We start from the raw sequence: 24260 nt of genomic DNA, 5'->3' as shown, positions 1-24260 counted from the left end.
GAGTGTTTTCAGTCATATTGTGGTGACAGTGGCATAAAGGTTTTGGGCTGCAGTCAGGAGGAGAGTCGAGTTTTGTCACTTTGACTCAGGCCTACCGTCAACACCAGACAGACCAGCCGTGTTGGGGATTGTAAGTTTCAGCCAAATCGTAGTGATATTGATCTGAGAGTTTTGTGAAGGTTTGAGGCAAAAACTTGGTGTTTTCTTTGCTGGTGCCTTGTAACTTGTTGCAGCCATTTCTTGGTGATATTGGTTTGTGGGTTTTTTCTTAAGGTTTCAGGACAAGATGTTTTGCCTGTGTTTTTGTAGGTTTAAACCGAGTCTTGGGGATTGTGTGTGGAGTTAGGGCTTTTGTACGTTTAAGCTTGAGTCGTGATAACTTCATGTCGGGTACTGGGTTGTTTTAAATTTGGGGGTTTTGTACTGTGGGGTTGTGGGTGATTCAATAAAGCAATTGTGAACTTTCAGAAGAAACTTGTCTCGCTGGTCATTCTGTTCAAGCCATACAGTTGTGAATCTGGTTTCACAAACCTGAGACTGGGGAGAGTCTCTGAGAGAAAAGGGGAACACCTACAAATTTTAATAGCCTCAATTTTCAGGCTGGCAAGAGGACTTCAGGGGTCGGGGAGAAGCCGGAATAGTGATCCTGCTCAGGCCTCAGGCAGGCCCATGAACAGCCTTTCAAAATGGCACCCCCCTGAACCCCCAAAGGGTCTGGCCTCCATGAGTGCTCCTTCCCCACCACCCCCCCACCCCCCCACACGCCCAACAACCAACCCGCCGGCCTCTCTACCAGCACCCCCACTCCCATCTGCCCTCACTTCCCCCAACACCCTGAGACCTCACACATACCAGGTCCTGGACTCTGGGGTCTGCTTACTGTCCCAGTCCTGTCTATTGCAGCTTCTGGCACTGCTGGGACTAAAGATCTATCAGATCAATCAAATTAGCCAGCACCTTCCTAAGGCGGGACTTCCTCCTGAGTAAGGTGCAGAAGTCCCATCTCCAACTTGTTGGTTCATTAAATGTCTGCTGGAAAGCCAGGATCAGCAGCAATCTGTTCACGACTAACTCCTCGGATGGTGGGTAGGGAAACCCTGCCATCCAGAACATTACTGGCCATAGAAACATAGAAGCATACAGCATAGAAGGTTATTCAGCCCATCGTGCCTGTGCCAGCTATTTTGCAGAACAATCCAATTTATCCCACTCCCCTGCTCTTTCCCCATAACCCTGTAAAATAATTCCCTTCAAATATTTAGCCAATGCTCTTTTGAAGGTTACTCTTTAATCTGCCTTCACCAACATTTCAGACAGTGCATTACAAATCACAACAATTCGTTCTGTAAGAAAGATGCCAATCACCTTAGATCTATCTTCTCTGATTGCCAACCCAAATACCACTGGAAACAGCTCCTTATCCTCTTAACCTTCTGTACTCTAAGCAGAACAACCCTAGTTTCTTCAGTCTGTCCACATAGCCAAAGCCCCCCATCCCTGTACTGTTTCTAGTAACCCTTTTTAGGACCCTATCCAAGGCCTAAACATCCTCCCTAAAGTGTGGTGCCCAGAGTTGAAGACAATACAGTTGAGGCCTAGCCTAATAAATCACACTCATTGTCATGTCGCTAAGTGGTCTCTTTGCACACCTAATAGGTTTCTGAGCCTAGCCAAGACAGGATACATAAATGCAAGTTCTTTTCTAAACATCAGATCATCTTCATCGAGTGCTTTCAGCACAGAATTAAAATTTACTGAATTCAGGAGCAAAAACTGATTTTCCCTTCAGCCTGCTGAACTTAGCTAAAATGTACTTTCTCTGTGAGCCAATTTGTCTTTCTGCAGAAGATCAAAGTCGTCAACCACAAGAATAGAAATTAAGGTTTCTTGAAGTTCACCGTTCATCAATTGATTTTCAAACCCTGTCGCTATTCTTTTCCCCCCAGCTTGGGTCAGATCTAATGACTTGGCCCTTTGTAATTATCGCAGCTATGTGGAAACAACTGGGTGAAGCAGCTTGGAGGAACGATTGAAGAGTCCAGCAGTCCAAGCAATTAGGCCTTTGTTGTTCACCTACATCTCTCATTTGCCTACATCATTCACATTCCAGCTCTAAGTGGAGGTTTATGCAACACATAGCTACTCCATTAGCTAACTCAAGTGGGGGTTAAAGGAGATCAAACACATTAATTAACTGGAAGAGCTGGCAGATCATTTGTCAAGGTTTTGGAGAAGCTGCCCAGGTAGATTTACCTAGAACAATAGCAGGATCGATGGACTTCATTTATTTGGGAAAAATGGAGACGCAGAGGTTGTTCTTCTTAGAGCAGAAAGGATTAGGGAGCAATTTAATAGAAGTCTTCAACATTCTGAAAGGCCTTGAAAGAGTAAATGAGGAGAAACGGTTTCTACTGGCAGGAGAATCAGTAACCAAAGGATACAGATTTAAAATAATTGGAAAATGAGTCAGAAGGGGATGAGGATATTTTTTTCTATGCAGCGAACTGCCTGAAAGTGTGTCGGAAGCAAATTCAATCATAAATTTCAAAAGGGAATTAGATATATACTTGAAAAGGAAAAGCTTGCAGGGCTACTTGGAAAGAGCAGGGGGTTTGAACTAATTGGACATTTCTTTCAAAGAGCTGGCACAGGGCTGCTCAGCCTCCTTCTGTGCCTGATTCTATGATTAAGCAGTAGGCCAGCAGGGGTAGATAGTTAGATGCAAGGTGGACAAGGCACACATTGAACATATTCTGACTAAAAGCAAAGGTGGTATATCAAAAGCCGGGGACTCATTGATAAATACAGAAATGGTTGCAAAAGGTTTAAAAATAAGTATATCGTGTGCAGACGATAGGCAATACAGAAAGTCAGGATCAAAGGTTATAAAGTTTATGAAAGTGGAGAAAAAAGTGAGATTAGAAAAACTATGAAAGAAGACTGTAGTCAATATGAAAAGCTGTGGTAATTTGCAGAATCCATACCCACCTCAAAATGCACCTCTGAAAACTGACATGGACCCACATTATCCCTTTCACCAAAACTAACACATTTTGCTGTGCTTCAGCAAGTGCCATCAGGCATGCAAAACCATGACAAGAAAAGACTTGAGCTAATTGAAAAAGATAAAGAAGGATTATGGAGACACGGGAGCCAGGAGATGCTGAATCTAAATTCAAATTGAAGTGCCAAAGATAAATGGAAGATTACAGAGAAGCAGGAGAGAAAAGAAAACATTTAAGCCAAAAAAAAATGAAGGACAAAAGCCATGAGACCTTTGGTTTGTCAGGGGAGGTGAGTCAGTTCAGTAAAATTACCCATGATTATGGGAGACCACTTGCAAAATACATCTTACTAATTTGATTCCATCTATGTTAAAATGAGGGAGGGATATTGTTGAGTTGATCTTAATTGAAGTGAAAAGCTCAATAACTGACTGTGTGATAAAGTGATAAATGTGATCAACTAAACCATGGGCTATCCTTCCCCTAGAGAAATCTGAGTGGTAGGGGACAGCATGAAGAATGGGAAATAAAAATGTTAGAGGGTTAGGAACGAACAGCATGTTTTTTTCAATTTATTACAGGGTTAAGACTTGATATTAAAATTCTCCACAATGTTTTCAGATTGCTCCAAGGCCTCGCCCTCTCCCTACCTCTACAATCTCCTCCTATCCAGCAACCCTCCAACATCTCTGCACTCCTTCAATTCAGGCCTCTTGTGCATCCCAGGTTTTCATCATTTCACCATCGGCAGCAATGCCTCCAGCTGCCTAGGTGCTAAAATCTGGAATTTCCCCCCTACACCTCTCCACTTTGCTTCTTCACTCTCTTACTCGTAGGCACTCCTGAGAACCTATCTCTTTGACTAAGCTTTGATCATCCGTCCTAATATATCCTTATGAGGCCTGATGCCAAATGTTGTTTGTTAATGCTCCATTGAAGCACTGTGGGATGTTTTACTATGTTAAAAGCATTTTATAAATGCACGTTTGGTGTCACTAGAACGGCCAACTTTTATTGCCCACGTGTACTAAAATATATGCCTTTCCAACGGTTAAATCAAATTTCATGAAGTCACCAACGCAAATGTTTTTGGCACAGTTACCACATCAAAGGTCTCTTTCTCTGGTTCAAACATACTGAGCGAACTGTTCTTTCATGTGTGTACAGTTATGTAGGAAGTTGCTTGAGAGATTTGCATACACTGATAATACAGCATTTCAAAAATCAGTAACTTTTGTTCACAAATACCTGCTACTTCAATCCTGAAATTGCCCCATGGGATATTTTGTTACGTTCATTGTTAAATCACGTTTTATATCTTCATTAAAATAGCTGTGGGGAATATTAGATGAACAATGTAATATTTTCCCACTATCAGCCTAAGTCCAGGTTCTTCATCAACTGTAGGGGCCAATTAGCTCAGTTGACTTAAATGGCCAGCATGGCATTCAGATTAACAGCATGGGTTCGATTCCCGTTCCAGCTAAAGTAGACTTAGGCCTGTGTCTCCTCACCCTGCCCGAGAGTGAAAGGCAATGGCAAACCACCACCAGCAAAGACTGCCAAGAAAAATGGCTCAGGGTGAAGCATCAGCAGACAATGAGCCAAGGACCTGTGTTTTGGTAGAGCAAACCACGCCATAACATCATCAATCGTACCTTAACTTTCCTGACAGATCTTTGAAAAGATACAACATAAAAGCTGTTGAAATGTACTGGGAATGAGGAAAACACTTACATCACCAATCACAGCCAGGGCAGCCAAAGCTGCCAGGGATCCCAACATGGCAGCCAAAGATCTATGAACAATCTGAAATCACAGCACACAGAAAACATGCATAATTATTTAATCCAACATAACAATCAGGAAGGTGGACTCTAAGAAGGAGAGAATTTTTTAAAAATTCATCCATGAGATGTGGCATCACTGGCTAGGCTAGCATTTATTGCCCATCCCTAATTACAAACATACAAACAAGGAGTAGGCCATTCAGCCCCTCGAGCCTGCTCCGCCTTATAATAAGGTCATGGCTGATCTGACAGTTAACCTCAAATCTGCGTCCCACCTAACCCCAATAACCTATCAACCCCTTGCCTACCAAGGATCTATCCACTTCTGTCTTAAAAATATTCAAAGACTCTGCTTCCACCACCTTTTCAGCAAGAGAGTTCCAAAGACTCACAACTGTGAGTTCCCTCTAATTGCCCTTGAAAAGGTAGTGGTGAACTGCCTTCTTGAACCATTGCAATCCATGTGGTGTAGGTACACTGACAGTGCTGTTAGGGTGATATCGAGCCAGCAACAGTGAAGGAACGGTGACTTAGTTCCAAGTCACGATAGTAAGTGGCTTGGAGGGGAACTTCCAAGTGGTGGTGTTCCTATGTGTCTGCCTTCTAGATATTAGAGGCTGTGGGTTTGGAATGTGCTGTCTAAGGAGCCTTGCTGAGTTCCTGCAGTGTAGATGGTACACACTGCTGCTACTGTGCCTCGGTGGCAGAGGGGGGAAACATTTGTGGATGGGGTGCCAATCACAGAGGATGTAGAAGTGTGTTTGAAATCAATGCTTCATAGACCAGGTAACCCCATTTTTGATCCCTTCAGTGACTTTCTGACAGGGTTAGCTTAAACAATCAAAATTACTAAATTAGCTTAGAATTGTTGAATGGGATATTTGAGCAGCATCGTCATTCATGATATCAGTGGAGCTGATATTCATGTTATACCCCATAGTCATGACAAAATTTGGGTAAATTTAACTTTGGCAGAAAATGAGCCAGCTGTTAGACACATCTTCCGATTTTCATTTACATAGTCTTCACTTGGAACGTAAATCAGAAGAAAGGGAAAACAGGCAACCAACTCATTGTCAACTCAAATATTATCATCCAGAGGCAATCTAACAGAGTTCAAACAATATAGAACAGAACAAGGGGTGGCTAATATGGTGCTGTGGTGCCTTCTAAGAATTGACCACAGGAGACTCAGATATTCATTTTATTCAAGCGAATGCAGGGAGAGTCTGACTTAGACTAGCTAAAACAGAATTATACCGTTTACAGGAAAACCATGTTTTTTATACACAACTGGTCACATACGCATGTGTTATTCAAATTCCAATCTTGTCAGTACATAATCACATAATAAGCAAATGTCTCCAGTCCCAGGTACATATCTTTCACTTACCCAAGCAGGGCCTCTTTATCTCATTCTACCCTTGCTCCATCTCTGGCACTGTTTGTCTTTACCTTATCTATTTATCCTCATCCACACTACCTCCCCGCAACCCCTTCTGTCTCCATTCCAGTTAATCCCTTATGATCCCCAAGGCCTGTTGGGAGAGTTCTGCTAATATTGGCCCTATGGTGTATAAGGTTCAAGATAAAAGCAAAACACTGCGGATGCTGGAAATCCGAAACAAAAACAAGAATTTCTGGAAAAACTCAGCAGGTCTGACAGCATCTGTGGAGAGGAAGACAGAGTTAATGTTTCAAGTCCATATGACTCTTCTTCAGAACTAAAGAGGAATAGAAATGTGGTGAAATTTAAGCTGTTTAAGGGGGGTCGGACAGGTGGAGCTGGATAGAGGGCCAGTGATAGGTGGAGGCAAAGGAGAGACTGCCAAAGATGTCATAAACAAAAGGACAAAGGAGTGTTGATGGTAGTGATATTAGCTAAAGGATGTACTAATGGTGACATTATGGGTAGAAAGCAGGATGAGCAAGTGACAGATGGCCCTAGTGGGGGTGGGGAGGGGCAAGGGATTGAAATAGGCTAAAAGGTGGAGATAAAACAATGGATGGAAACAATTTTTTAAAATAATAATACAAATAGGTGGGAAAAGAAAACTATAAAAATATATAATAATTATTAGAAAAAAGGGGATCAAGAAGGGGGTGAGGATGGAGGGAAGAGTTCATGTTGGTGAACTCAGTATTCAGTCTGGAAGGCTGCAAAGTGCCTAGTCGGAAGATGAGGTGCTGTTCCTCCAGTTTGCGTTGAGCTTCACTGGAACATTGCAGCAGGCCAAGGATGGACATGTGGGCATGAGAGCAGGGTGATGTGTTGAAATGGCAAGCGACAGGAAAGTCTGGGTCATGCTTGCGGACAGGCTGAGGGTATTCTGCAAAGCGGTTACCCAGTCTGCGTTTGGTCTCTCCAATGTAGAGGAAACCACATTGGGAGCAGCGAATGCAGTAGACTAAATTGAGGGAAGTGCAAGTGAAGTGTTGCTTCATTTGAAAGGAGCGTTTGGAGTTTATTGTGAGGAGAGGGGAAGTAAAGGGGCACATGTTGCACCTTCTGTGGTTGCATGAGAAGGTGCCATGGGAGGAGATTGATGTGTAGGGGGTGATGGAGGAGTAGACCAGGGTGTCCCAGAGGGAACGATCCCTCCGGAATGCGAACAGGGCGGATGAAGGGAAGATGTGTTTGGTAGCGGCATCATGCTGGAGTTGGCAGAAATGGCAGAGGATGATCCTTTGAATGCAGAGGCTGGTGGAGTGATAAGTGAGGACAAGGGGGACCCTATCATGGTTCTGGGAGGGTGAGGAAGGTGTGAGGGCGATGCGTGGGAGATGGGCTGGACACAGTTGAGGGCCCTGTCAACGACCGTGGGTGGAAAACCTTGGTTAAGGAAAAAGGAACACATGTCAGAAGAACTGTTTTGGAAAGTGGCATCATCGGAACAGATGCGATGGAGCTGCTAGAATGGGATGGAGTCCTCACAGGAAGCAGGGTGTGAGGAGCTGTAGTCGAGGTAGCTGTGGGAGTCGGTAGGCTTGTAATGGATATTGGTGGACAGTCTATCACCAGAGATTGAGACAGAGAGGTCAAGGAGGGGAAGGAAAGTGTCAATGATGGACCATGTGAAAATGATGGAGGGGTGGAAATTCGAAGCAAAGTTAACATGTTTTTCCAGGTCCAGATGAGAGCATGAAGCGGCACTGAAGCAGTCATCGATGTACTAGAGAAAGAATTGTGGGAGGGGGCCTTAGTAAGACTGGAACAAGGAATGTTCCACATACCCCATAAAGAGACAGTCATGCAGGTACCCATGGCCACAGCTTTTATATGGAGGAAGTGAGACGAGCTTAAGAAGAAATTGTTCAGTGAAAGAACAAGTTCAACCAGACGGAGGAGAGTAGTGGTGGATGGGGATTGTTCGGGTCTCTGTTCAAGGAAGAAACAGAAAGCCCTCAGATCATCCCGGTGGGTGATGGAGGTGTAGAGGGATTGGATGTTCATGGTGAAGAGGAGGTGGTTAGGGCCATGGAACTGGAAATTGTTGATATGATGTAGGGCATCAGAGGAATTGCGGATGTAGGTGGGAAGAGACTGGACAAGGGGAGAGAGAATGGAGTCAGGATAGCAAGAAATGAGTTCCGTATGGTAGGAACAGGCTGTCATCATCGGTCTGCTGGGACAGTCCTGTTTGTGGATTTTGGGTAGGAGGTAGAAGCGGGCCGTCTGAGGTTGGGAGACTATGAGGTTGGAAGCTGTGGAGGGAAGATTTCCAGAGGAGATGAGGTCAGTGACAGTCCTGAAAACAATGGCTTGATGTTCAGTGGTGGAGTCATGGTCCAGGGAGAGGTAGGAGGAAGTGTCTACGAGTTGGTGCTCAGCCGCTGCGAGGTAGAGGTCAGTGCGCCAGACAATAACATCACCACCCGTGTCAGCGGGTTTGATGGCAAAGTCAGGGTCGGACCTGAGAAAACGGAGTGTGGCAAGTTCGGAAAGAGACAGGTTAGAGTGGGTGAGAGGAGCAGAGAAATGATTTGAAATTGAGTCTGTTTCGATCCCTTCCCCCATCCCACCCCCACTAGGGCCATCTGTCACTTGCTCATCCTGCTTTCTACCCTTAATGTCACCATTAGCACATCCTTTAGCTAATATCACTACCATCAACACCCCTTTGTCCTTTTGTCTATGACATCTTTGGCAATCTCTCCTTTGCCTCCACCTATCAATGGCCCTCTATCTAGCTCCACCTGTCCCGTCCTCCTTAAACGGTGGATAAGTTTCGCCTGGAGAATTCTGCTGACTTTTGGTTTTACTAATAGAAGTCCTTGTTTAACTCTTACAATGGTAAGTATATTTCCCTGTGTAGTGTATAATTAAATAGTATCTCCTGGCAGGAGAGAGTACCGAATGTAGAAGTACATCAGCACGCAGGGAACCCCAGCATGCTTGCCCTCTTAGGTGAGTAACAACTCCATTGGCTTTGTCATTTGAGCCGAATAGATGATAACAATCCCACTCCCCAAAGACATGCTCTATGGTAAGCTTGCTGTTGGCACTAGACCAACAGATCACCCACATCTGCAATACAAGAATGTCTGCAAGCGAGACCTCGATTTGACTGGGATCGGAGTCGGTGCATGGGAAGTCCTTGCTGCTGCCTGGGGTGCCTGGATACAAACAGTCAAGAAGGGCACGGAAAAAGCAGAGGACAAAAGAAATGACCAGATGGTGAAAAAGAGAGCCCACCAGAAGGAAAAAGGCATCAGACAACCTTGGGCCAATGCTATTCATCTGTGCCTGCTGCAGAAGGTCTGCCCCTCACAAATTAGCTTCTAAAGCCACAACAGTCAATGCTTAATTCAGAAGTGACATACACCCCGGGCACAATCCATCATCTTCCGAGGCAGACGGGTGCAAAGGTGGGAATTTAGGAGAACATGCTGTAAATCAGGAACTTCTCACAAAATAATTTTGCAACAGTCGCATAATTAAACAAACTGCATTTTACACAAGCTCTTAGCAAAGTTAATAGCGCTGATAGCTGATGGACGGGGGAAAATATACTTTGCTCTAATATTTTCTGATTTGCAATTTTGCCTCTTAATCTCAAAGAATCTTATTTTACAAAGTTACAATGCACTCAAGGGTCTTTTGCCTTAATAACTTGATCCTTATTATGCCCTGCTCCTAAACTATTCTTTTTGACAGTTCTGACGCAGCATCCAGACTGAAGCAATAACCCATCTTTCTCTTTCTACCTGACCTACTGTGCATTTCCAGTATTCATGGCTGTTTTCTTCCTCTTCATTTTGACTGAATGTTACTTGGTGTCAGTATGTTCAGCGACAAAGCCCTGGAATTAATTTTAACTGATGGGCATTCCTCCTTGGCACTTACTCAAACCTGTTCAAATGGAGTACTTAAATATTTAAATGCAACATTTAAATGGAAAAGCAGACAGCAGCATGTTTTCTGAATGTCTTTTTTGTGTCAGTATTGGCACGGGTATCAAAATATCAGTGCCAAGGGAAATGACAGCAATAACAGAATTCAGCCTTCCTAAATAAAGTGGTACATCAATAATCCAGTCATAGATCTAGCAGAGTTACTCAGGAGTGTTAATAGAACAAAGAACATAAAGGGCATGCAGGAAGGGCAGACAAAAAGGTTTAGAATGGTCTTATTAATTGAACAGCTAGCTCCAGCACAGGATTAATAGATTGAATGGTCTGATGCTGTGCTGTGAATGCTCTGATTCTATGAACCCAGGTCTGTCAAGTCCACTCAATTAAAGCAAGAATTATCCAGGGTTTTCCTCAGAGCTGTTCCCACTCTCCGCTGCCGCAGCTTCACCAGAAGCGAAGAGGAATTCCTGACCACGTGCAGAGTTGGGACTTTCCATTGCTCTTCCAGTGAAACCACGGCCAGGATTTTTAGATCAGCAGGCGGGTGTAGTGCATGTGACCCGGCCGAGCATCAACTGTCGCACGATGATGTCAGGTGAGCGCCCCGATGTCATCGTGATAGCTCGCTCGGCGTGTGCGCGCCATAGACGGGCGGGGTGAGGTTTCTTAAAGCAAATAAAAATCACGTAAGAATTTTACACTTGAATTAAAATCATGCCCCTGCTCGTGTGACAGAGTGACATGAGGGGATGTGTTTCATAACATTTATAAGATCTTTAATTTTTTTTTCCCAAAATCAGTTCATCTCCCTGAGGCAGCTCTCTGCGGTGCTTGGCACTGCCGCTCACGTTTCATGCCGGGCGGGGCCTCTGTGGTCGGCTTCTCGACCACCCTGCCCGCCCCCACCAAGCCTGCATGCCCAGGGCAAAATTCTGCCCTACAGTCGTTGGTTATGCTGATTTGACATTACCCTCACTTCTTCATATCCTGGTATCCAATATCTAAAAGAAAAAATGGGGAGATTTCTGGGAAGATCTGTATGCTGGCAGTTGGCCAGAAGAACGTGTTGTTCAGCTGCGTTTTGGTCCTGCCTGGAGGCTCAAACCATGCTCACGTATGAACATACAAATTAGAAGCAGGAGTAGGCCATTCAGCCCCTCGAGCATGCTCTGTCATTCAATAATATCATGGCTGATCTGATTGTGGCCTCCACTCCACATTCCTGCCTACCCCCGATTACCTTTGAGCCCCTTGTTATTCAAGAATCTATCTACTTCTGCCCCAAATATATTAATTGACCCTGCCTCCACCACTCTCCAGGAAAGAGAGTTCCAGAGACTCATGACCGTCTGAGAGAAAAAAACTCTCCTCATCTTTGTCTTAAATGGGGGAACCCTTATTTTGAAACCGTGTCCCCTAGTTCTAGTCCCTCTCACAAGGGAAAACATCCTATCGGTATCCACCCTGTCAAGCCCAGGGATCAGGATCTTATACGTTGCAATAAGGTCACCTCTCATTCCTCCCAAGTATTGGCCCAACCTGTCCAATCTTTCCTTATAAGATAACCCCCACCCCTCATTCCAGATATCAGTTGGGTGAACCTCATATGAATTGCTTCTAATATCCTTTCCTAAATAAGGAGGACAAAACTGTAGTTGACAGTACTCCAGATATGGTCTCACCAATGCCCTGTACAACTGTAGCAATGTGTCCTTACTTTCATACTTCATTCCTCTTGTAATAAATCAATAAATAATCAATTTTCCTTCCTAATCACTTGCTGCATCAACATACTAACTTCTTGTGATTTATGTACCAGGACACCCAGATCCTATCGCAGAGTGCTGCAATCTCTCTCCATTTAAATAATATGCTGCTTTTCTATTCTTCCTGCCAAAGTGGACAAGTTCACATTTTCCCACCTTACACTGAATCTGCCAAATTTTTGCCCACCCATTTAACCTATCTCCTTTGTAGATTCCTTATGTCCTCTTCACAACTTGCTTTCCTACCTATCTTTGTGTCATCAGCAAATTTAGCAACAAAACATGTGGTCCCTTCAAGTCATTGACATAAATTGTAAATAGTTGAGGCCCCTGCACTGATCCCTGTGGCACTGCACTTGTCACATCTTGCCAACCTGAAAATAGTCCACTATGATCTACTCTCTGCTTCCTGTTAGCTAACTGATCATCTATCCATGCTAATATGTTACCCCCTAAACCATGAGCTCTTATTTTGTTGTGGCACCTTGTCAAATGTCTTATGGAAATTTAAGTTCAGCACAACCCTTTATTCTTATTGCTTGTTAATTACTCAAAGAACTCCAATAATTTAGTCAAACACGATTTCTCTTTCACAAAACCATGTTGACTCTGCCTGATTACATTGAGATTTTCTTAGTGGCCCAATATAATCTCCTTAATAGTAGACGTCAGCATTTTAGGAAACTAATGGGGCTAAAGGGTGATAAATCCCCTGGACCTGATGGGTTGCATCCCAGGATATTAAAGGAAGTGGCTACACAAATATTGGATGCACTGGTAGTAATCTTCCTTAGATTCTGGAAAGTCCGACAAGATTGGAAAACTGCCAATGTAATGCCCTTATTCAAAAAGGGAGGGAGACAAAAAACAGGTAATAAAGGCCAGTTAGCTTAACATCCGTCATTGGGAAAATGTTAGAATCCATTATAAAGGATATAATAGAAGAACATTTAGAAATCCATAATATAATCAAACAGAGTCAGCATGGCTTCATGAAGGGGAAATCATGCCTGATAAATTTATTAGAATTCTTTGAGGAGGTAACAAGCGGGGTAGATAAAGGGGAACCAGTAGATGTAACATATTTAGATTTCCAAAAGGCATCGATAAGATACCGCGTATAAGGCTACTTTATAAAATAAGAGCCCATGGTGGTGGGGGTAGTATATTAGCATGGATAGAGGATTGGCTAACTAATAGAAGACAGAGTTGGGATAAGGGGGGCATTTTCAGGATGGCAACTTGTAACTAGTGGAGTACCATGGAGATCAGTGCTGTGGCCACAATTACAATATATATTAATGACTTGGATGAGGGAAGTGAATGTACTATCGCCATATTTGCAAATGACACAAAAATAGGTGGGAAGGCAAGTGGTGAGGATGACACAAAAAGTCTACAGAGGGATATAGACAGATTAAGTGAGTGGACAAAAACTTGGCAGATGGAATATAATGTGGGAAAATGTGAGGTTATGCCATACAAGTTCAGCAGGTAATAGGGAAGGTAAATGGAATGTTGGCCTTCATTTAAAAGGGAATGGAGTTTAAAAATAGGGAAGTCTTGCTAAAACTACACAAGGCACTAGTTAGACTACATCTAGAATACTGTGAGCAGCTTGGTCATCTAAGGAAAGATATACTGGCATTGGAGACAGTTCAGAGAAGGTTCACGAGGTTGATCCCAGGTATGGAGGGATTTTCTTATGAGGAGAGGTTGAGTAGGTTGGGCCCGGACTCATTGGAGTTTAGAAAAATGGGAGGTGACCTTATTGAAACATGTAAGAGCCTTAGAGGGCTTGACATGGTAGATGCTGAGAGGTTGTTTCCCCTTGTAGGAGAATCTAGGACCAGAGGGCATAATCTCAGAGTAAGGGGTTGCCCATTTAAAACAGAAATGAGGAGGAATTCCTTCTCTCAAGAAGGTAGTGAATCTGTGGAACTCTTCCACAGAGGGCCATAGAGGCTGGGCTATTAAGTATATTCAAGGCTAAGATAGACAGATTTTTAATCAGTTAAGGGAATCAATGGTTATGAGGAAAAAGCAGGAAAGTGAAGTTGAGGATTATCAGATCAGCCATGGTCTCATTGAATGGAGGAGCAGACTCGATAGGCCGAATGGCCTACTTCTGCTCCAATGTCTTATGGTCTTATGGTCTGGGTCATTTTCCATATGGCAGATGTTAAGCTAACTGGCCTGTAGTCTCCTGCTTTCTGTATCCTTCCTTTCAATCTAATGGGACCCTTCCAGAATCTAGGGAATTTTGAAAAATTACAACCAATGCATATTATCTCAGCAGCCACTTGTTTTAGGATGTAGGATGAAGTCCATCAAGACCTGGGAACTTGTCAGCTTTTAGCTCTAATAATTTTTTCAGTAGCCTTTCCCTGGTGATTGTAATTGTTTTAAGTTCCTCCCTCCCTTTCACCTCCTGATTTACAATTATTTCTGGGGTGTTATTTGTATCCTCTACAGTGAAGACAGACACAAAATACCTGTTCAACTCATCCGCCAATTCCTTATTTTCCATCATTAATTCCCCTGACTCACTCACTAGAGGACCAACACTCACTATACTTACTCTTTTCCTTTTTAAATACCTGCAAAAACTCTTACTGTTTTAATATTTCTGGCTAGCTTTCTCTCCTACTCTAATTCCCTCCTCCTTATTAATCTTTTAGTCATTCTTTGCTGTTCTTTATGTTCTGTCCAGTCTTCTCACCTACCACTCATCTTCACAGAAGTATAAGTTCGAGGACTTGGCCACAGCTACAATAGGCCAGCGGGCTGAAGCAAGAAACTAAGTGCCCCAGGGCAAGCAGGCCAGTGAAGAATCGATCCCTGGGGAACACCCGATTGGTAGTGGATGGGAGCCACAGCAACAGCGGCCAAAACTGGTTTTGTGCTGCACTTCTGCTCATCCCAACCCCACAAACATGGAGACCTTTTGGATCATCTTTGGCCCATCCACCAGCTAACACTGGCTGGTGTGTGCAGGTCATGGGATCTGAAGCTTCTAAACCTTAAAAAGCTCTATTTAATGGTGGAAGCATGAAGCTGCAGTTATGAATACGTGTCACAGCATGTTAACACCAATTTAGGTGTGCATGACATATGTAACCTAAGTAACATCGCCATTCATTTAGGCAGGTAATATATGCATAATATTACCTAGGAAGTGGCATTAGCAGTAAGGAGCTGGCAGAATGGCTTCCCACCTGATTTTCTATCCCTGCTCACTCAAGCTTAACTCACCAGGAAAATCAGGCTCAAACTGGTGACACAAAGGAAATTTCAAAATTACTATCGTTCATTTCAGTGCATGTTGATTCTCTAACCCTCCCCCTCCTTCATTGAGAAATTGGTATAGTACAGTAATTATAAACAGTGCCTACAATAAGATACAAGATACAAATATTATTGTAAACAGGAAAAACACTGACATACCGCCCTGAGAAATGTTTGAGTTGTGAGAGGAATGCACTTATTGTTGTTAATGAGGATATTAGGGAAATGTTTCTTCTTTCTTTAAACAGTAAATATATTTACAGGTGACTGCTACTGCAGTCTGAGGCAATTAATGGAAAATGCACACTGTCAATGTTGTGACAAATGTGCCTAGAAATTCTCTGAAAGCACTCTGGAAATAACATGAATCTTTTAATAAGAGCTTGTCGATGATCCCTGATATGGGTTAGTGAGTAAATGCAGGGCATGGCATCATACTGAACTGTACAAGCTGGAAGATCACCACCTTTCATTTGCAGGTTGCACCGAGTCAGTGGACGTCAACTGATTTACAAGATAAGAAGAGAGAAACTTGCATTTATAAAGCACCCAGTGACTTTGCAGCCACTGAAGTACTTTTGAAGTGTCATCACTGTTGCAATGTAGGAAACACAATATGCTCCCACAAACACCAGTGTGGTAGTTGCTGCTTTTAGTGATGCTGATTGAGGAATAAATATTGGTCAGGATAAGGGGGGAACTCTCTTGCTCTTTTCCAAATATGGGATGGGATCTTTTATGGCAACCTGAGACAGGGCCTTGCTTTAACATCTCATCCAAAAGACTGACAATGCAGCACTCCCTCAGTACTGCAGTGGCATGTCAATCTGAATTATGTGCTCATTTCCCTGGAGTGGGACTTGAGCTCACAGCCCATTTGGTTCAGAGATTCGGATACTTCCACCGAGACAAAGTTGACACTGCAGGGCAGAAGTTGGGATGCTACCTCAATTAATCTCAATGCCTCTCAATTGCAGAGGGGCGGATATCAGCCAAGGGCCCAGTCCTCAATCACTATAGAATGGACCCTATTGCAAGATGGATGTCAAGCTCAGGCTTATGGTTATAAAGGCTGGCAGTACTGACTTCCATTGACTTCCAATGGAAATGAAAATCGACAGAGATGTAAAACAGTTATCAACCTATTTTATGCGATTAGACAAAGTCAAAATCTACCCCACTGCTGTTAAAACTCAATATCAGCAGGGCACAAAACTGCACCATTTTACACACTTTGTTCTCGAAATGATGCATATGGCAAAAATGCCCCAACTGATTTCACTCCCAAGCAAAATATAATATATAAATTAGTCATACTCTGACACAAAATTTGATCCAGAGATGCCTCGTGCGCATGCTTACATCAACAAGCAGCCGGTATCTTGGGATGATACTGAGCATTGGGAGTCACAGCTATAATCTGCTATTTTTCTGTATTGTCAGATATGCGAGAGGATTCACTGCAAATTTTGAGCTCTGATCTTGTTGTGTTATTGAAGCTAGTGACTGCTGAAGGTAGCCTAATTAGTGGTGGTGCATGAGCTGTAAGGAAGCCAAGCACACAATAAGTCTTTCCTTTCACTATCAACACATCAGCTGAGACCACTTGCTGGATGTGGGCAAAATTCCTCCCTAATACTGGAAGAAGTGTGTTTGTGCCAGATAGAACTAACTGGATTCGCAGGTGGTGGAGCTTCACTTGACCTTCGGGACCAGTGATAATAGATTGGTAACTGAGTTTGTTGGCAATATTATGTGGACACCTGGAATCAGCACTGACTTAAATTGGTACACATTTGGCATGTTGCGGATTACTGAGTCCATGATGTGCTGTTCCAAGACAGTGAATAAATCTGCATCTTTATCTTCTCAGGAGCAGTCTGCGATAGTCTGCAGCATGTTACTGAAACAGAACCTGTGCTGCTCTGCCAGGTCACTTTCCTGTGGCTGTAAACCTAGGTCACCATATTTCATCAATAAAGGCCTGCATTTGGGTGGCTGACTGCACAGGGAGAAGTGATTTTACTTCCTGCGCGTCGTAGCATGATTACAGCACAGAAGGAGGCCATTCGGCGCATCGAAGCTGTGCTGGCTCCCTGGAGAACAAACCAATCAGTTCCATCCCCTCCCCCCATAGTCCTGCAAATTTATTTCCCTTATGTATTCATTTATTTATTTATAGACATTGTTTGTCCTTTAATAGGCAACTACCACTACTGGGCCATTTCCACTGCTGTAATGAGGCCAATGACTGGAGCAAAAGCAAAATGATACACCCGCTCGAAACCTGTAACGAAACAAAAAATTGCTGAGAAAAGACATTTTGTCGAAGCTTTTTGTCTTGCAGTCATCAGGATCATCCCAAGAATACCAGTGTCAAGTTGTTGCTTCCCCTGACATTAGTATGATTGATATTGTCCTGATGAGTGCAAGACGAAAATCTTCGATAAAATGTCTTTTTTCCACACTACTCAAGTTCTGTGCTCCCTGACAACTGTTAAACCAAAAAATGCTGGAAATACTCAGAAGGTCAGGCAGCATCTGAGGAGTTAACAGCCGAGAGTTTAACTCATTCAAAAACCACCCACCTGCACAGAGTGAAAATGGAGCCAAATGTGTCAGGTTGACGACCTTCCACCAGAACTGGGATAAGACATAGCTGGAACAGTTTATAAACAAGCATGGAGCCAGGAGGGGGGGCAGAGGGCAGGGGAGAAAAGAACAAAATGGTCAGTGATAGGGCGAAGGCAGGAGTGATTTCATGTCAAAAGGGATGATGGTGCAAGGCAAATGTTGGGGAGGGGGGTGTGGTGTTCAACGAGAAAACCCCCACCCACCCCACAGCGCACAAGCAACGCAGCACAGGTTTGCTTGCTGTGCTTCTAGCATGGCAAGCCCATCAACCACTACTAGGTTAATATCAGCGATGGCAGGATGGGGGCCCTTAAGTGGGCAATAATTACCCACTTAAGGGCCTCAATTGGTGGCAGAGACAGAAAGGCAGCAGGGTCCCCACCCACCACTCTTCTGCCCAATTAAATGCACCCTCGCCACCAAACCTGGCACCCAGGAGGGCATGAAATTCCGCCCATAGTCACTAATTAATGCAATTGGGAATTCAGGAGAAAGTGCTTCACGCCAAGTGGTTAGAATGTGGAACTCGTTGCCACAAGGAGGGGCTGAGGTGAATATCATAGGTGCATTTAAGGGAAAGCTAGATAAGCACACAAGGGAGAGAAAAGTAGAAAGTTATGTTGGCAGGCTTAAGAAAAGGGTAGTGAGAGGAGGCTCATGTGGAGTATTAACATTGGCCGGGATTTTCCGGCCCTGTTGTGGTGGGACCCTCTGCAGGAGGTTCGGCGGCCCAGCCAAAAGTCCATTGACTTTCAGCAGGACTGGACGATACCAGTGGCAGGCAGGGCAGGAAAATCCCACGCATTGTCTCAGTCCAGTTGAGCCAAATGACCGGTTTCTGTGCTCTAAATTCAAAGCAACAAAAGTGGACAGCCACAGTCCTTCCCTTGTGCAATCCCACCAATCTAGCATTCCTCCATTCCCAATTAATTGGACCAGATCAAAATATGGCAGTGTCAGAGCTCATAACAAAAAGAATTTTTGCAACTGACTGGCCAGCAAAAATTAGAAAAACCACCTTAAAATCCAACTACTCACTTGTCTGTCCTTTTAGCTCACTTCTGCATCCAGTGCAGGACTCAGCATATGGACGAATTAATGAAATAGTACAGATCCAATGTTCCCAATGTGAAATATCAGGATGCTAGAATTATTACCGACACCTTAACGTGCTGAAGTAAAGCTTCTGTTACTTTGCAGCAAGACCTTTCTGTACTGATTCAAGCAGCCAATGGTAATTAAGGTGCAGTGGTGGTGTAGTGGCATTGTTTCTGGACTCGTGATATAGAGACCCAGGGTAATGATCTGGGTTCGAATCTCACCATGGCAAATGGTGGAATTTGATTTCAATAAAAATCTGGAATCAAAAGTTTATTGATGACCGTGAAATCATTGCTGATTGTCATAAAAACCCACCTGGATCACTAATGCCCTTTTGGGAAGGAAATCTGCCATCCTCACATGACCTGGCCTACTTGTGATTCCGGACCCACAGCAATGTGGTTGATTCTGAACAAGGGCAATTAGGGATGGGCAATAAAAGCTGGCCCTAGCCAGCAGTACCCACATGAATGAATTTTACAAATATATAAGGCACATCAAAGGCAGGGAACCAGTGTGTGCCTTCATAGCCTGCGCCGCACCCCAATAGCATACATTCATCGGCGTCAAAAAGTGTTCCTTCAGCATCTACGCTCACACTTCAAAAGCAGCCACTTGGCTGTAGTATCAGAGGCCTGTTGAGGAATCCCGTCACTTCGTATCCCCCACCCCCAACCACTGGCCAGGATTTTCCGGCCCTGTCATGGCGTGACTCCCCGCGGAAGATTCAGTGGCCCAGCCAAAAGTCCATTCACTTTCGGCGGGAGCGGACAAACCTGATGGCAGGCGGGGCCATAAAATTCCGCCCCACCCTCCCTCCCGCTTCACCCCAACAAAAAGGCAGTGCCTACTGAGAGAAAACTGGGAAAAAACAATTAGGTTTCATATTGTCGGGCACAATACTAGTACTGACTTTGGTGGCTGTTCACACTATTCTGTTCAGAACTGAAGCTGAATTAAAACTGAGGAATAAAACATGCTTTTCTCCCAGTCACCATGCTGAAAGGATTTTTAAACTTGGCTCAGCATAGTTTCTCTGAACTCCTCAAAGGCCCACTCGTTGCTCAAAAGGCTAGACCAAGATAGATTTGTGCTTTGTAACCATGCAGCACTGTAACATAGGGCAGAACATTACGTTGGGCGCGCGGGGGTGTGGCCAACCCGCTCGAGCATAAAATGGTGCTCGATGATGTAGGGCGAGCGTCCCGATGTCATCGCGCAGTCTCGTGATATTTCGTTCGGCGGGCGTGTGCCAGAAGCGGCTGCGCGCCCGCCAACAATTAAAAGGCCTATTAAGGCCATCAAAAAGCGAATTAAGTTCCAATTTAAGTTGCCCGTCCAACCTAACGGTTGGCGGGCAGGCGAAAAGGCCAAGCGGCCTTTGCATTTTTTAGGAAGCCTGATCCACGGGCAGAATGAGGTTTCCTAAAGCAAATAAAAAATCAAGTGAAAACTTTATTTTTTTAATTAAAAACATGTCCTAGCTCATGTGATGGAGTCACATGAGGGGACATGCTTTATGACATTTTTATTTCCTTTATTTTTTTTTTAAACAGCGCTTCATCTCCCTGAAGCAGCTCCGTGCCGCTGGGAGTTTGAAGCGCTCTTTCTCGTGGATACGTGAGCTGCGCGCTAGGCCCACTCCCCCGCCCTCAAAGGCAGCGCTCAGCACTGCCGCTCACGTTCCACGCTGGGCGGGCCTTAATTGGCCCACCCACCTGAAATCACGGTGCAATCGCGGACAGAGGTCGGCTTCCCAACCGCCCACGCCCGCTCCGCCGAACACCGCAGCCAAGGGCAAAAAATCCTGCCCATGGTCTTTGCTGCACAAACGCTGCTAAAACATTGGCATGTCAAAATATCACGAGGGAGTAGTGAGAAAGGAAGAGCATCGAGCAATTCCTATTTGTAGGGTTACTGCGTCGTATTTATCAAGGCAAAGTGAAGGGCATATGAATAGAGCATCAGATGCTGTGACACAAAAGGAGCACCATTTTAAACATGAAATTGGCTGAGAAATAAACTGAACCCACTTCACACACAGAACCTGATGAGACACACCACAGCAGCAGCCAAATAATGATGGTGCTTGGTTAGCTGCTATTTGTCCTCATTACAATTAGTCACTCTTCAGAGATCTGGGCTCTGATGTTCTGTAACACTTACACATACTGCACATGTATTACATAGAATTTATGACACAGAAGCAAGCCACTTGGTCCAACTAGTCTACTCCAATGTTCATGCTCCGCACAAGCCTCCTTCCACCATTCTTCATATAAACCCATCAGCATAACCTTCTATTCCTATCTGCTCCATCTATTTATCAAGCTTCCCCTTAAAGGTATCTACTCTAAATGCCTCAACCTACCCCACATGGTAGGCAATACCACATTCTAACCAGTTGCTGAGTCCCAGGTTCGAATTTACAGTCCCACATTGAGTTAGCCAGTCTAAAGCAGGACATGTAAAGGCTTTCTCACAACAAAGGTAGAGGTGCTCAAGGTGTATTTTTCACTTTTCTTTCACTTAAGAACAAGAGTTTTGCTTAAATAAATAGAACCAGAGATTGCTGGAAATATTCAGGTCGGGAAAAGAGAACAGAAAGGTAACATGGCTGGAATAGTAATCCAGAGGCCTGGACTAATGCTCTGAAGACACAAGTTCAAACCCCGCCAGGTATTTAAACTCAATTCATTAATAAACGTGCAATAAAATTTGAGTCTCATTAACAATGATCATGAAACTACTAGATTGTCATAAAAACCCACCTAGTTCACTTATGTCCTTCAGGGCAGGAAATCTGCCATCCTTACCAGGTCTGGCCTACATGTGGCACCAGGTCCACACCAATGTTCCTAAATGCCATTTTAAATAGCCCAGCAAGCCACCCATTTGTAGACAGCCCACCAGCTGGTGGTGGTGGGTGGGGGGGTGCGGCAAAAGAGTGCAAATGAAGATCCAGCTACCTTGCCACCTCCCTCTGATTAAAGACAGGAGGGAGGACTTGTGGGTGGTCTTCCCACCCGGAGGCCAATCGAGACCCTTTAAGTGGCCACTTACATAGGGTATCATCCCACCGCTGCTAACAGGGGATCGCCATCTAGGGATGCCACCCAGCAAACCCTACTGGGTTTGCCTGCAACCTTATAGAGGGAATCCCTTGTTCAAAGGCACTCTGAGCCCAATCAGGGGACTCAGCATCAGGCAGGGTGTGTCCCACAGGAAGCCACCACACCCTACCCTGTCTGCCACCCACCCCACACCCCACCCCCCCCACCACCCCACCCTGCACAACCCCCATCTCGCCCACACTTACCTCTCTCTGGGGATCCATTGGCGATCCTCTGAAAGGGCCCTACTGCAATACCAGCAGTGGCCACTTCTCTCTGTGGCATTAGTACTGCGGAGCTGCTGACCTCCGACTGATCAGAAGCTCCTGGTGGCAGTGGGGGGTGGGCGGGGGGGTTACAGATATCCATCCCACAGTTGGAGGTGCAGCGGTTAAACGTGCCCTGTGGAACCTGGAGCCACGGCAGCAGGGTTCTGCTGTCAATTTGGACATTTATTCCGTTGGGAATCCCGGAGGTCTGATCGGCGGGGGTGGCGCCAGATTTCACTGCTAATGGCGGATCCTCCCCATATTAAACTCTGCCCAGTGTTTCAGTGATGGAATGTCAGCAACCTGTTTCGGTCTCCACAAATGCTGAGTATTTCCAGCATTTTCTGTTCTTATTTCAAAGTTCTATCATCTACAGAATTTTGCTTTTGTATTCGTTTTGCTTTCAGTTTTCTTTTCAGTGCACTTTAAGTGGCTGCGTTTTGCTTCTGAACCTGCAGAGCATTTTCCTGCACTAGATGGAACTCAATGCCTTGTTCATCACCAGATGCATTTTGCTTTCTTAGTTAATACACAAATGTTGGTGTATGACCATTACTAGGACTTTGGCTAATATTGTGCAGGCCAATTAAAGAGGGCATTCCCTTTTTCAAAAGAATTTTTGCAGCCATTAATCAGTTCCAAATGCATTCAGATCAATACCAAAGGCTTTTACTTAACCAAGGCAATGTGATCAATAAGAGTTGTTTTTCTTTTGGGTCATCTCTACTGGTAAGCTTCAACCGTACACAAACTCCCTCAGCGCATATCTGATGGAGAGATGAACCAAAATGCCATACTCCCACTGTTGTGTTGTGTCCATGCTGTGTGAATGAAGGAGGATAAATTGCTCCTTTGATATTGTTCACAGTTGAACTCAGCCACATAGATCAGGAGATGATGAACTGGCAGCAAAGCCTTAATTGGTACCTTTGCTTGGGATCAGTCTGTCAAAGATGTTCACAATAGGACCTGTTACTTCCCGACCTGAAGCATTGAGGATGATGAAAAAATATGTAACTTTCTCCTTTCTCAAGTAACAAGAGGCAATATAACTGAGAATGTGAGAACATCATTGAGAAGAGATTCATTTTCCAAACCATTTTTATGTTATTTATGGAGCTGTGTGTTTATTGAGGAAAAAGGCCTGTTTATAAGGAGGATTTCAGGCTGGATTATGTAACCCACATAAGCAAATCACAAACAATCATCAAGGCTACAGGGAGTCTTACTTTATGGTTTATTGCATGAATGTGCAGAGTGATGCACAGAGACCAGAAAGTCATAGGTTCAATTCCCCACATATTGCTTAGTTGGCTGCTCTCACCTTATCTACCCAGGTGGGCAGAAAGAGCTGGTTTTATGTTAAAGGAGAGAAATACAATAATGAATAGCCAGCATGGATTTCAAAAGAGAAAATCTTGCATGACTAACCTTATTGAATTTTTAAGGAGGTGACAGAGAGCGTGGAAAATGGTGATGCAGTAGATGTAATTTATCTGGACTTTCAAAAGGCCTTTGGATGAGGTGCCCCACAATAGACTAATGAATAAAGTCAGAAACTGCGGAGTCAGGGAACAAGTGGAGGAATGGATTGATCACTGGCTTCAAGGTTACAAGCAGAGTGTAGGAATAAAGGGTAATTATTCAGAGTGGCAGAAGGTGGGAAGTGTGTTCCACAAGGACCAGTGCTGGGACCACGGTTGTCCACAATTTACATTAACAATTTGGACTTTGGAATCAAAAACACAATTTCTAAATTTGCTGATGACACCAAATTAGGGGGATAGTTAATACTGAGGAGGACTGTAACATATTACAGGAGAACATTAACAAAATTTGCAAGATGGGCAAATAATTTGCAAATGAAGTTGAACACAGTTAAGCTTTTAGGTAGGAAGAAAATTACTTTGTCTTTTTGATTCCAAAGTCCAAATTGTTA

The 24260-nt window shown here is 44.1% G+C and overlaps 1 protein-coding gene across 1 annotated transcript in view; it reads right to left on the bottom strand.

Moving 5' to 3' along the window:
* oca2 (oculocutaneous albinism II) overlaps window positions 1-24260 on the bottom strand; it is a 530409-nt gene that overhangs the window by 314266 nt on the left and 191883 nt on the right. Inside the window, exon 10 of the mRNA XM_041198655.1 lies at window positions 4743-4814. Within this exon, the coding sequence (XP_041054589.1) occupies window positions 4743-4814 (72 nt within the window). The remainder of the gene's footprint in view (window positions 1-4742; window positions 4815-24260) is intronic.

This window comes from Carcharodon carcharias, chromosome 11 (genome assembly GCF_017639515.1).
Source record: "Carcharodon carcharias isolate sCarCar2 chromosome 11, sCarCar2.pri, whole genome shotgun sequence".
In the NCBI taxonomy this organism is placed as follows: Eukaryota; Metazoa; Chordata; class Chondrichthyes; order Lamniformes; family Lamnidae; genus Carcharodon; species Carcharodon carcharias.
This window is presented reverse-complemented; position numbering and strand designations above follow the sequence as displayed.